This window comes from Mixophyes fleayi, chromosome 8 (genome assembly GCF_038048845.1).
Source record: "Mixophyes fleayi isolate aMixFle1 chromosome 8, aMixFle1.hap1, whole genome shotgun sequence".
NCBI lineage: Eukaryota > Metazoa > Chordata > Amphibia > Anura > Limnodynastidae > Mixophyes > Mixophyes fleayi.
Genome location: NC_134409.1, coordinates 119,163,018 through 119,178,503, shown reverse-complemented (window position 1 = coordinate 119,178,503; position 15,486 = coordinate 119,163,018). Strand labels below are relative to the sequence as shown.

The 15,486-nt window shown below is 43.9% G+C and overlaps 1 protein-coding gene across 1 annotated transcript in view; it reads left to right on the top strand.

The window, feature by feature from the left end:
- The window catches only part of CFAP20DC (CFAP20 domain containing), a 264,360-nt gene that overhangs the window by 208,497 nt on the left and 40,377 nt on the right, over positions 1-15,486 (top strand). The window contains exon 5 of the mRNA XM_075183331.1: positions 9,759-9,820. Within this exon, the coding sequence (XP_075039432.1) occupies positions 9,759-9,820 (62 nt within the window). The remainder of the gene's footprint in view (positions 1-9,758; positions 9,821-15,486) is intronic.

Sequence of the window (15,486 nt, the reverse complement as noted above, 5' to 3'; positions counted from 1 at the left end):
ATATGTAGCAGCATAATTTTGGTGAGGCCGAAGGACTTGGTCCATAAGTTGCTGAAAGGACAAAGTCACAAATTAAGCAAATTTATGGGGGTAGAAAACACTGTTTAGCGCTTGGACTCCCCGGTCAGCTCAGTGTGCCAACTACCTTTTGTTAGATTGAGGGTAGAAATGTCCTTAGCTGACCAAAGCTTATTAGGAGTTCAACAACCCATTATATAGGATACGTGTCAAATTTCGATACCACATTCACCTTACACAAAAAGCGGTACTTCTGTCAGAATTAAGGACAAGTACAGTAGAGCTACATTATTCACTAGTGGAGTCTTCTATGACACCTAAGCATAGCATGTCAGGAGTTTTCCTTTATCTCCTCTTCTAGTTTCCCCCTAGCCAGTCTGTATTACCTTTGACAGACCACCACACCAGGTAGAGTCACAATGTCATGCAAACCAAGTTAGTCCTCCCCAACGTATCTGAGAACACTTCTGGAAAATGAGCCACCAGGACCTTTAAGGAGACTTTTTTCTCTGAATTTGTATTTTTGGTTTTAAGGGAACCTTAACTGGGGGTTTAGAGATACCTGAGGACCAAGATCAATGTCACCCTCATAAGGGTGTACAAGAACAAGTTGTAACAGATTTACTGGATAAAACTACTAATCTTGATTAGCGCTGGCTTATCTGAGGTACCGAGTGTAACGATCTCCCCGGTGTTCACCAAGAACCGCTGCAAGGTAGGATGGGCTTCGCTGCCAGGAGTCGCAGGTCGCGGTCCTCAGGCTTGCCCCAAGATGTAGTACAGCGGAGTAGAAGCAGGGTGAGGGTAGTCGGACAGGCCGGGTCAGTACACAGGAATGTAATGCAGACAGAATCAGAAGGCAAGCTCGGAGTCAATCAAGCCGGGTCGGTACACGGGTCACCAGAACAGAGGAGTAGTCAGCTAGCTGGGTCGGTACACAAGTATGGTAGATATGCGAGTAGAGAGAGGTACGTTAGACAATCCGGGTCAGGAGTACAGGCAATTAGAGTGGTCAGCAAGCCGGGTCGGTACACATGTGAGACGAGATCCAGAAAGGTCATCAAGCCGGGTCGGTACACAGGAGGTCAAACACACTGGGAGCAGGCACAAGGAGGAACAAGGATCAGGAGCCAGGAACAGGTAAGTTGCTCTGACACTTACCAAGCGTCAGAGCGATATTTTATACCAAGCCCAGTTTGAATTCCCCGCCTAGGTCTTTAGAGGTCATGTGACCGCCGAACCCGGAAGTGCGGCTTCCGTGTCCGACTGAGTGGCGGGGGACACGAAGGGGTAAGTATTCATTACACAAGTAGGGGAGAATTTTGTCCCATCCCTTCTCAGTTTCAATAAACTGTTTCAACATGGATTTTAAAGTACAATTAAACCATTCAATTAGACCAGGGGTAGGCAACCTGCGGCTCTCCAGGTGTTGTGAAACTGCAAATCCCAGCATGCCTTGCCACCTATCTGCTGGTTATCTACTGGCAAAGCATGCTGGGACTTGTAGTTTCACAACACCTGGAAAGCCGCAGGTTGCCTACCCCTGAATTAGACCATATGTCTGTGACTGGTATAAAGATATTCTCACTGAAATTACTTTTAAGAGCTTCAGGACCCCTTGTAACAATTGAGACATAAAACTAGTACCTTGGTCAGTGAGGACCACTTTTGCCAAGCCCACTCAGGAATATATATTTCCATTAACTTAGTGCCAACCTGTTTGGCTGTGGCAACCCGCAAAGGGTACAATTCCATATACCAGATAGCATAGTCTACAACAAGCAATATTTACTTAAAACCCTGAGAAGATGGCTCAATAGGCTCTACTAGGTTCACTCCTTTTTTTTCAACAGGAATACCATCAATGGGGAGAGGAACCAGTGGAGCAGGGCTGGATGTTTCATAGCTGTTCTTTTAAAATCAGGACCTGCTGCGGAAAATCTAGCAATCTCTACATAGATACTTTGCCCAAAAAACCTTGCCGTGATCCTATCCACATTTCCACAGTCCCCATCCCAAGTGTCCACCCCAAGGAACTGAGTGAGCCAAAGTCAACAACTGTTTTCTAAAGGGAGTTGGAATAGCCAATTGTCATATAACACTCTTTATGGTTGTCCTTTAGGCATAATATATTGTTTTGCAAAGTGAAACAAGGGTACCTGAGTTCTTTTGCACCATGCAACTTTTTCTCATCCACAGCCACAACATTTTCAAATGCCCTTTTTAGCGCAGGGTCTTCCGTTGGGCAGCTCTGATGTCAGAATGGGGCACAAGGGGAAGAGTTAACACCTGATCATTAATATTATGCAAACTATCATCATTGTTATTAGTGTCAAAAGAAGATGATGCAACTATCTCTCCCATTAGCTTTTGTGGTCTTTTTTCTCTGTCTCCTGGTTTTTTGGGGTTTTTACCCAGCTTTAAAATAAATCAGGGGCAAATCAAAATTTCTCTCAATGGCTGAAGAAACAACCATTTTCCTCACAGTTCCACAAAGGGCAAGAATGTCCTGACAAACCCGGCATTCTACAAGCACCTGACTTTAACTGATGTCTCCGATGTTGGCTTAGGCACAGTCTTTTGTCTCAGAGATGGGGGAATCCTGGAACAGCGTTTCAATGGGACGCCTTTTGTACCTTTTCATGCACATTTTAATCATACTTGGCAACTTTAAAAAATCTCTCCCAGAGGGGCTGTCAACTGGCAGTGAAGACAGTGATCATGTGCGGCCGAAATCGTGTAATTCCCCCTCTCCAGTGAAATAGCGTAATTGTGTCATTGCGCCATGAGGACCATAATGACGGGTTCCAGGAGAATGGCCTGCGAACCCCGAACTTTGTGAGTCTACAGCACATGCCGGGAGAGTAAGAACTATGACTTAAGACACAAGTGAGGCTTAAATCTGATTATACTGTAAATATTTCACCAACTATGGTTAATATGTTGATTTGTGTTGTTGAAAGGAATCCATGTAAACAGAATATTAGTGTTTTTATCATACAGTCCCTGTAGCACAACATTCTGTGATCGGATTTTCTAACACACCAGCTGCTTTAATAATGTTCTTACATCTGTGCTTAATGTTTCTCATCAATGCATGAGACGTACTAGCTGACAGAGTCAATAATGAACAATCAGGCTTGATACGTGCAGTAAATACATTGCACATGCGAGGCGGTCATGTTGCCATCAGTAGATTCAGCTGGTTTTCTGGTATTTGGGACTCAGCAGAATGTGCACAAACAATGTCAGATTGCCATCAAGCTACATGTCCTCACAGCTTCCTCCTCACTTCAGCTTCACAAATTAATTTCTTGGTTTTGGAATCAAATCTGCCTGTGAAATGTCCTGAGCTCCAGTTCTACTATTGGAAAATAACATGAAAAAGAGATTTGCATGGAAAGGCAGCAGTTTTGTGTTCTTCCATCTTATCTGGTTTTGTTGTAAAGTAAATAACTCATAGTTGCCTACTCTCCAGGAATGTCCTGGAGACTCACAAATCTGTATGCATAGGCAAACCGAGGGGGGTTTCCTAGTGCCTGGAAACCCCCTCCAAGCCTTGGGCACTGTATAAATGAGGTGGCTGGACCCTGCCCCTGCTTCACACGGCGTTGCTTGGAAATAGAGAGCTTTGTGCACCTAACAGTAGTGCACGCAGCATTGCCCGTGTATATTATGGGGATAGGAAGAGTTGGAGAGCAGCCAAGCACTGTCTAAAATTATAGCCCCGCCCCCATGCATGCTGTCACGCCCACTAGCGGCGTGGTGTGGAAACCCCTCTCTACAAATCCTGCGTTTGCCCCTGCTATGGGTTCTCCCAGAGCAGTGCACCCTACCGTATCCCTCCCACTATCCGCGGTGAGTGGGGGCAGGACTTGATACCGTGATTCACAGCGAATGGCGCTTCCTGACCCCACCCCCCAGATGTCCGATGCAGTGAATAACAGCATTGTACAGCAAGATGCAGGGCTACAGTGAAACGATTCACATGGCCACATTCCCTCACTCGGCACCAAGATCTAAATGGGAGTTTTTGATGACGCTATAGTTTTTTGGAGTTTCACTCCTACATATCAAATGGTTATCGCAGAGATAATAGACCCAACCAGTAGTAAGCTTTGCTGTTTTATTGCTACAACACCTGCTTTGTTATTGCCATTGTGAGATTAAAATTATTGAAAATTGTGGAGGGCACCCTGTCCCATATTTGGTGGAGCTGCCCCATATTTAAATACTTCTGTAAAGAAATCTGTGGCCTAATCGCAACATTACACAAGTTCACCTTCCCCACAATCTCTCTCATCATCTACTCCCAAATTCAGTCTCTGACGTGCCAAAACACACACATAAACTGATAGGTCACATTCTCACGGCATGATAGCCCTTTTCCCTCTAAGTAAATGACTAGCCTCTATATCCAATGTTTTCCTCTTGTTTTTACTCTAGTCGCCCACATGTTAACAATTTCCCGGTCTCCCCTCGTCTAGCCTCTGTCCCACAGATTGAATTCTTCTCCAGTATATATTCTTCTTCACTAGTTTGCAACATAAGGTCAGGGACCATGCAGTGCTGAATTGACTACAGAGCTACTGTTGAATTTCGTCACACACTTTGGTGGTCAAATTAGACGAGATCTAGCCCATTGGAGCCTAGCATCTAAATGTACTTCCACACAAACACATAACCACTAGGGTCCATTTTTGTCAGCAGTCAACTAACCTTCCAGTATGATTTTGTATTGTTGGAGAAAACCGGGGCACCCAAAGAAAACCTGTGCAAACAAAATATACCCACTCCACACCTTACCACCATTCTCACACTAGCAGATGTACTAGTGAATGCTCTAGGTCCTAGTTCACACTGTTTATGGCACCATCTATGGTGGGTCAACTTAGACAAATATCTGCTTAAGTTAACACTATGGGAAAACTATACGTATGTATATATACATATAGTTTTAAATATATATATATATATGTACATATATATAAACATATATAAATTGAAACTATATTTGCAAAGGATACCTATATTTGTAGGTATACAAATATATACCTCCCAACCATCCCGATTTCAGTGGGACAGTCCCAATTTTAGGCCTGTGTCCTGCTGTCCCACCCTGGGACATGTTTGTCCTGTTGGTGGAACAGAGCCGTAACTAGGCAGGTGCGGGCGGTGCCGTCGCCCAGTGCGCAAGCCCAAGGGGGCGCAGCAACCGCCCGCTACCAGGCTCTATCTACAGACTTTTACTTCCGCAGTGGAACGCACGTGCGTTCCACAGACAGGAAGTTCGGCATTTGGAACGCAAACTTGTGTTCCAAATGCTGAACTTCCTGTTAGGGGAACGCACATGCACATGCGTTCGACGGCGGAAGAAAATCTCTCTCTCTCATCCACCTCTCCCTCTCCCCTCTCTCCCCCTCCGCCTACAGTGCTCTCTTTATATCTTACCACTCTCCATACACCTACAGTGCGCCTCTTTATATCTTACCACTCCCCATACACCTACAGTGCGCCTCTTTATAGCTTACCACTCCCCATACACCTACAGTGCGCCTCTTTATAGCTTACCACTCCCCATACACCTACAGTGCGCTTCTTTATATCTTACCACTCTCCATACACCTACAGTGCACTTCTTTATATCTTACCACTCTCCATACATCTACAGTGCACCTTTTTTGATCTTACCACTCTCCATACACTTACAGTGCTCTCTTTGGAGACACAAAACTGATTTGAGAAGAAATAACGTCCCCAGTAATAAGGTTGGGTATAAAATCATTTTCTTTTCTTTTATCGCTTGGGATGTTTCATGTTGTGTATCATGTTCATAGTCACAATGTCGCTGGCACCTACAAAGAGGCTTACATTTATGTTTGTGTGGCTACTAGCAGAAGATGATGTGTCAGAGCGTCAGTTCCAATGACCTAAGGATAGATCTGATGTCACATGTCTACTACGGTTCTTGCATAAAGAAGAAAACACTGATTTATGGATAATAAATTGGGGGCATCAGCAGAGGTCTGTGTAGACCTCCTCACTGTGCAGTCACTGTGTCCCTCGTTTATTTAATGCCATTTTACATGTCACAATATTGACTGTGATGTTTGTATCCCTATTTTTCTTAGTAAATTTCCAGGATTTTGTAGTAAATTTTATAACACATAACTAGGTTCGTTAATTTTATAGCCTTTTGTTTCTTTACATAGCCTCATTATATTATTGACTCCAATTTATAATTGTCACGGCATTCTGGTATATTCAGTTCTGTGAAAGCCCTACACATAACACTGTTAGAGTAACATATTCATGGCACACCACTACATCTAGGTAAATGTGCCCACTGTAGAGTTAACAGAGATGAACAAACTTGTGTGGAAATTTCGCACCAACTTGATCTGTGTAAAACTTCCAGGCAAAACAGGCCGTTTCGCCATTACGTAGAAGTGTGAAGTTTTAGAGAGTAATCTTTTCCATTTGTCATTTTGAAATGTATTTGTAAATGCATATTTTGCAGACTTTATAGTCTATGAATAGAGCTGGGATCATGACAGTCAGATTATTCTGTTGTGTGGTGTATCTGGGGTTAGGAAAACTTAAGGTCAGATGCAGAATGAGTTAAATATTAAGCAGGAATTGTATATGTAGAACACACGGAGTAGACACACAGGACAATAGAGGTGTAAAAGTATTTGTCGCCAATTACCAGATCACATAATTAAAACACATTGGCCCAAATTTTAAATTAGGGGCAAATCCATCTAAGGGGTGCAGATATACACCTGGACAAATTATGTTGTGATACAAGTGGTGGAAATTCCATTTGTTTGCTCCTTGGAAAAATACTGCCCACTTCTGCATGCGCTGTATTGTGTTTTATTCCCCTTAACCTCCTGGTGCTGTCCCTGATTATGGCTGGTTAATCGAGTCAGTGAGTAGACATCACCATACACTCACTGAGTAACACAGAAATATGAATGACCTGTACTCACTCTGTGATTTCACAAATATTAAGCAGCGGATCAGAGTAAACATTAACCTGTTTAGGAGGGCTGGATGTGATCCTTCTGTGAGTCATCATTTGTCCACTTCTGACACTATTGCTTATATAATGACATAATACATAAAGCAATGATGTATTGTACCCCATAGCAATGAATCAGATATCAGCTTTTTAGTAGTTTAGTGTACTCAGACTTTTTAAATGTTACTGGTTGCTAAGGGTTGAATATCATTTGTTCTACTTGAACCATAAATAAATATGGACAACTGTATATTACTGAGCTTAATAAGTGCACATTCAGGGAGTGTATATTTTTGCATCCTTTAAATGTTCATTAGGGCAGAGAACCGGTTGTTAATTTGTGTATATATATATATATATATATATATATATATATATATATATATATATATATATATATATATATAATAATGCATTTGCAAATATGTGTAACAGAATTCTTTCAGTGAAGTGCTAGCCACACCCCCACATTAGGTTGGTCACACCCACTTGGAAAATGTCGCTCCCACTTAGATGGGGGGGCGGTGCCCTGTCTCACCCAGGGCACTAAAATGTCTCGTTACGGCACTGTGGTGGGAACGTTGGGGGTAGGAAGATATCTAATGGGCAGCCTAGTGTTTTACAGCACTAGTCAGCTCTCTGGGGGCGTGTCCATGCCTCCACCGTAATGTGGTCACGCCTCCTGTCCTATAACCGGGGAATGACAAATTGGCAGGTATGCAAATAAAGTATGATGAGGACAGGATTTTAATGGCATTTTTATTATAGTGGGGGCGCTGTTTCATTGGAGTCTATTTTATTTAAATTTTCTTGGCTAGGCAAGCACTATACAAGCTCACGCAGAGGAATTAAACTGTTTTGCACAATCACTTCTGGTCATGTGTTTAACTGAACATTTATAATTCCAAAAATAAATAAACTGCATTTATAAATAGGATATATTTTCCCTTTAAGACACAGCGAGTGATTATTTGTGCAATTCCATGGTTCCATTGATATAAGGCAGAAATATATCTGTCCTGATAATGTCAGTATAAATCACTAAACAAGTATCCGACTCAGTCACTGAATCAATGTAATAGCCCAGAATTCCACTCCTCTTATCTGACAAATGTTACATTTCTATAATGGGATGGGATTTTAATGTTATTTTTTTCTTTTGTCTAGAATCTTCATTATCCTCTATCGTTGCAGAAAAAAAAATCACCCTGTTTTACTGTAAATCCGTGAAAGCCTTCCATCTATACATATTTCAAAGATTCCATTTACAATTCTAGCCAAACGAAAAAGTTATTTACAGGCCATTCTCATGTTCGTTAGGGAGAATCAGTTTATCATGTGAAAATACAGTGATGCGCAGAGGCTTCTTAACAGTTAAAAAGTTTGTGAATGTGACAATTGTCTCATTAGTAATAGGCAGTATTACTCTTGAAAGTCAACCCTTTACTTGGCGTTACTATGTAACAAAACCTGTGTGTGTTTAACAGAGCAAAATAATAAAAATAATAAAGCGTTTATACTTAATTAAAGCTGTCCAGCATACTGCACCTTTGCTTTGCTGGCATGTTTGAAAAAACTGTTTAGATCATGAGTTTGATTCCTGGCCATGGCCTTAGCTGTGTGTCTGAGTTTATAAGATCCAATGGGGCAGGGACTGATGTGAATGGCAAATATTCTCTGTACAGTGCTGCGGAATTGGTGGCACTATATAAATAAATTGTGATGATGATGATGATTATACTTGCCCAGCATGGCTGCTCCCGGCACTGGCTCAGGTCTGTAGTTGGGAGAGTGTTTCAGGCATAGTTGCCAACTTTTAAAGGGTCATGTGACAAGTGTAGAGGGACGTGGTGACCCTGTTGTGTCACTATAGCCCCGCTCCCTGCTAATAAAATAAGCAGAAATTCACGGAATTGAATAGCAAGGACGGGGCTTAATAACGCAATTGTGTCATTAAGCCCCGCCTCCACAATATCCGGGAGGTTGCCTACTCTTCCGGGGGTTCGGGAGGACTCCACGAAATTCAGGAGCCTCACGGAAATTCGGGGAGAGTAGGCAAGTATGGTTTCAGAGAAACTAGTTGGGTGAATGTGCACAGCCCGTCCAATCACCTTCACTGAGGCAGATTCAATTAGCCGGTACAGAAATCTCTGCGCATCTCTAAGGGACTCGATGGAAAATGAGCAGAGATTTCCGTAAAAAATAAGATTTGTCTCTGTGGACTGTTCCAGAAACACTTTGCGTCCCCTTTCCCCAAATTGAATCTGCCGCACTAAATGCATACCCAACTCTACAAGTACTACAGTAGTGCAAGCGAGGTCATGCCAGGGATTAGTTTTCCATCATTTAAGTTAAAGAAATATTTAAAATTCAGGATATGAATAGCGCATTTGTTGAGTTGCCCCTTAAATCCTACATTAGACTTTGATGAATATCAGCGTTCACAACAGACTTAATGCAAACTTTTGGTAGTGGTTTTTAGATGGGGATCTGGTGCCCACAGTGGCTCAATGAGAGTGGACAGAAATGCATAATGTCTTTTAGGAACTTAAGCAATTATATTATGAATACATTTTTATATTCCTGTGCTGCAAAGAGTACAGATCCTCTCATCTATTTATATTAAATCGGTCTCATTTCTCTGGTTGCTTTGACATCTTGTAATAATTTTTGGCAATGTAATATATGACTCCTCTTTTTCTGTCTCCTGCAGCCTGTCAATCAAGGATCTCACTACCAAACAGAAATGAATCCTCTGGCTCAATCCAACCCTCGGTAAGAAATCTTGGAAACCTTTAAAAAAAAGAACAGTAACTTCAAAAATTGTATTTGCTTCATTGTGCCTGGCACAGGGGAATGTATAAATTAGACTTCCATAATTTCAACAGCTTGTCACCTTTCACTATGCTGCAAAGCAATGGGTATCTCTATTATCACTAACAAGCACATAATGAGCATGTTGGTCTCTTTTTAAACTTCAGTTACGTAGGTAGATACGTGTTAGTGGTGTGGGAATATACCTGCACACACAAGCTGATAGTGGTTGCCCTGACCACATTTTACAACATGCATGATTGATTTCATCCGGATTATTTTTGGCATGCTCGCCTACTCCATAGTTTTTTAATTTTTGGGAGTTCTCCCGGACTCCCGAGAGAGCAGGCAAACATCCCGGATGCAGCCATCTCTGTTGTTGAAGAGGGTGGAGGCGGGGCTAAATGTGTCATCGTGGCCCCACCCCCTGCTGCGATTGGCAGAAAATGTCGAAGATTGACTGGGGCGGGGCCTAAAAGAACAACATGTGTGGCCATGCCCCCTCGACTGACCCTCTCCCGGACAGCTGCCTTCAAAAGTAGGCAAGTATGGCCTATTCTCCTGGAATGTCCGGGAGAGCTCCCAGAAATTTGGAGCACCCTCCCAGATCCCAGAAGGAGGCGAACCTTAATCACGCAACTCTTTGCATTGCAAAGCAGGGATTGGGCCACATTGAAGGGATGGCGTCACTGTGTCCCCTTCAACACTTGCCACCAGACCTCGCCTACAGGATCTAAAAGCAGGAAGGCATTCTTATTGTACGTCATGTTCAATTTAGAGCCACAAACAGCTTGGTATTAGGGTAATTACCTAATATACAGGCAATATTGCAGCATGTGGCCATATATATCTCTGCAAGTTTACCGTAGACCCCTTGAGTGACTAGTGCAAGCACCAGACGCAGTGAACCTCAACGTGGGGCAGCACGGTGGCGTAGTGGTTAGCACTTCTGCCTCACAGCACTGGGGTCATGAGTTCAATTTCCGACCATGGCCTTATCTGTGTGGAGTTTGTATGTTCTCCCTGTGTTTGCGTGGGTTTCCTCCAGGTGCTCCGGTTTCCTCCCACACTCCAAAAACATACTAGTAGGTTAATTGGCTGCTAACAAAAATTGACCCTAGTCTCTGTTTCTGTCTCTCTCTCTCTCTGTCTGTGTGTCTGTGTAAGTAAGAGAATTTAGATTGTAAGCTCCAATGGGGCAGGGACTGAAGTGAATGGGTTCTCTGTACAGCGCTGCGGAATCAGTGGCGCTATATAAATAAATGATGATGATGATGATGATGATGAACATATGACGGTTCCAAATAAATAAAGCTTAGAGAAGTATAGTGTTATAACATTGATTACAGAATTTTGCGTATGTATTTAAATTTTTAACTGTACAGAACCACGGTCAGCTTTATAATGATGATTTAGAGGTCTGATGACCAAATTACCCTTCAGAATGTTTGTACAATGACCCCCCAAACCTCATAAATTATTCTTTCTTTCTCGTACCGCAGAAAGCCTGACACAGGCTGTGACCCTGATTTATAATTGTCACTCACCGGACTGTGAGTGCTTCTTCCCGGACTATTAGGAACCGTGGACGTCCTCTATCCTGAGGGACTGCGCATGCGCAGCCCTTTCCAAACCTTCAGTGTATGTTCCTTTAACTTAATTGGCAGATCAGGCAACCTCCCTATATTAAGCACCTGTGGTCAACACCACGTTGCCTGATCTTGGAGTCTCATTCCCCATGAGTCTCTGAAGGTGTTCCTGTGTTTCCTCGTTTATTCAGCCCAGCTGATTCCTGTGGTTTCCAAACCACTTCTACCTCTGTGGTTTCCAAACCACTTCTACTACTGTGGTTCCCATACCACTTCTACCATCTACTGTATCATCGTGACTGTGAGCTGATTCCTATCCGCTGCCTCCGTGCACTACAGTCTTCAAACCACTTCTCCTACTGTGGTTCCCATACCACTTCTACCATCTACTGTATCATCGTGACTGTGAGCTGATTCCTATCCGCTGCCTCCGTGCACTACAGTCTTCTAACCACTTCTACTCTACCATTTATTATTGGGACTGTTAGCTGATGCCTATCCGCTGCCTCCGTGCACTACAGTCTTTAACCTGCAACTCGTCTGTGTTTCATCATCGTGACTGCTAGCTGATTCCTATCCGCTGCCTCCGTGCACTACAGTCTTCAACCTGCAACCCGTCTGTGTTTCATCGTGACTGTTTGGCTGATTCCTATCCGCTGCCTCTGTGCGCTTCAGTCTTCAGTCCTTGTCAACGCTCCCGTGTTTCCTTGAGTCTGCCTCCACTATTGCTACCCGCTATTCTCCGTGATCAACAGTGCCTGTTCAACTCTGCTCTCCCGTGTCCCATCGTTACTGCACCTGCTGGTTGCTATTGGCTACCTCCGTGTTCCCGCAGAGACCCGCTGCTGCTACTCCTCAGCACTACTCATCCATCTACTGCTGATCCGCTCTCCACGCTTTCCTGTGTTCCCTGCTGGTCTACCTTCCCGTGCGCTGCACCTACTAGACCACCGCTTCACCCATCCAGGGACTTCGCATCCTGCCGGCCTCCTGCCGTTCAGGTATCTCTGCACTCCTGTCTGACTGCCTCCTGAACCACGGTATGCATACTTCTCATTGACTGTGCTGTGTATTGCATACCTTGCTGGACTGTGTTGGTTCTCCTCTGGAGAGTGCTATCCGCTGAGTCTATTGCCATCATTGACTGTGTTATCTTATGCTGGACTACTTCAAGAGACTTTCTATATTGGCAGTATTGTTCAGTCATTTATACATTTATATTGTGCATATTACTGTGGATCAAAGTCAAGGTGCCCGTGTATATATTGTGTTGCAGTCTCTCCCCGTGCACCTCCTCACATATATATTCAGTAGTACAACTTGCTAGTGGCAGACCACTGACTCCCCGGATATCTCCTCTTGGATTCCATTCCTTCACTCAGACAGCGGTACAACTTGCTATCCGCAGACCGCTGACTCTCATCACCTCCTCGTTTCTGTTGGACATTCCTCCTCACTATAGCAGTGGTACAACTTGCTACCGCAGACCACTGACTACCTTCACGTGTCCTTTGTCCATACAGTTCCTCGTGTATTACTACCTCCATATTGCCAGTGCTGCTAGTCATAGACTTTCCTGAGCATCTCATCATCTGCTATTTCCTGTTCCGTGATCACCCTGCTACCAGAGTACCATATTACCACCTATACTGCTCTGGTAAGCCTATCACCTGGTGATCCCTGGGTAAAGACTCCTAGTGCCCGTGACAGTAAGATCAGGCCATGACAGACCCAGATACGGAACCTACTGCTAAAGAGATGCTGCAGCATCTGGTCAGTCGTGTGGAGCAACAGGATGCTCGCCAACAGCTGTTACTTCAATGTTACCAATCGTTAACCTCCCAAGGAACATCTGGACAGACTGTTACAGCTAGTATTGAAGCTCCTGTGCTTTCCTCCGTTTCCCCAGTGCCATCCCAGGTGTCTACAGCTCCTACGCTTCACCTGCCTACTCCGTCAAAATATGACGGGGACCCCAAAACTTGTAGAGGTTTCCTTAACCAATGTTCAGTCCATTTTGAACTCCAACCTCAAAATTTTTCTACCCATCGTTCCAGAGTGGCCTATCTTATCTCATTGTTTTCTGGACAAGCCCTGGCTTGGGCCTCCCCTCTGTGGGAAAGAAACGATCCAATTCTACAAGATAGTGCCAAATTCATTTCCACGTTCCGAAGTGTGTTCGATGAACCAGGTCGTGTGACCTCCGCTGCTTCCAGCATTCTTCGTTTGCGACAAGGCTCCCATACAGTAGGACAGTATGTCATTCAATTTAGGATCTTAGCCTCTGAACTTCAGTGGAACACTGAAGCATTAGTTGCCGCCTTCTGGCAGGGGCTCTCCGATAAAATTAAAGATGCACTGACTACCCAAGAGCTTCCTTCGTCACTAGAAGATTTGATCTCTCTTTGCCATCGTGTAGACATGAGATTTCGTGAAAGAGAATCTGAGAAAACAACTTCTGCTAAAGCACCTCTTCGTTTAAACCCTCAATTTCGTCCAGTTTCACCTTCTGTGATTCCCATGGAGATAGGACGTTCCAAATTATCTTTAGAAGAGAGGAAACGAAGAGTAAAGAATAGACTCTGTATCTATTGTGCTGATTCCACACATATGCTCAGTTCTTGCCCTAAGAAATCGGGAAATGCCAGGCCCTAACTAGTTCTGGAGAGGTGAAGTTAGGGTCCCTGGAGTCCTCTCCATTGTCTATGAAATCTAAAGTCTGCGCTTTCGATGTTACGATTTCCTTTGCTACTAAATCCTTTGAGTCACAGGCATTGATTGATTCCGGAGCAGCAGGAAATTTCATTTCTAAATCACTAGTGAATCAATGGTCCCTACCAGTGATCACTTTAAAAACACCCATTACTGTGACGGCTATAGATGGATCACGTCTCATCAACGGTCTCATCACCCAGAGTACGTCTCCAGTAACCCTTCAGATTGGTGCACTACACCATGAAGAAATTTCGTTTTTAATTCTTCCAGTTACGACAAGTCCGATTGTCTTAGGCCTTCCATGGCTTCAATGTCACTCTCCCCAGATTGACTGGCGCACCCCTCAAGTTACGTCTTGGGGGCCTGAATGTCACCATCGTTGTCTCTCTCAAGTTATTCCTCTTAAAGTACAGCAATCTTCCATCTCATCTTCCTCCCCGGGACTCCCTCCTCAGTATGCTTCATTTGCCGATGTGTTTGATAAAGCTCAGTCTGAACGTCTTCCTCCTCATCGTTCTTGGGATTGTCCGATCGACCTTCTACCTGGCAAGACTCCTCCCAGGGGTCGGGTCTATCCTCTCTCGTTACCTGAAACTCAAGCCACATCTGAGTACATACAGGAGAATCTCCAGCGTGGGTTCATTCGACCTTCCACCTCTCCCGCTGGAGCTGGGTTCTTCTTCGTCAAAAAGAAGGATGGATCATTACGCCCTTGTATAGATTTTCGTGGACTCAACGCCATTACTATCAAGAATCGGTATCCCATTCCGCTGATCACTGAGCTATTTGATCGCATCAAGGGAGCTCGGATATTTACTAAGTTGGATCTTCGTGGTGCCTACAATTTAATTAGAATCCGTTCCGGTGACGAATGGAAGACCGCGTTTAACACCAGAGATGGGCATTACGAATATTTAGTAATGCCCTTCGGGCTGTGTAATGCCCCCGCGGTTTTCCAGGGTTTCATCAATGAGATCTTTCGGGACTTATTATATGTATGTGTCGTTGTCTACCTGGACGACATATTGATCTTCTCACAGGACCTGCCTTCTCATCACCAACATGTGGCAGAGGTCCTCTCCAGACTACGGAAAAACTCATTGTTCTGTAAATTGGAAAAATGTTCATTCGAGTTACCCCAGATTCCATTCTTGGGGTATATAGTTTCCGGAGTTGGCCTGAAGATGGATCCAGACAAAGTAAATGCTGTACTACATTGGCCTCAGCCAACTACTCTTCGTGCCATCCAGCGTTTTTTAGGTTTTGCCAATTACTATAGACGCTTCATTCAAGACTTCTCATCCATTGCATCTCCCATTGTGG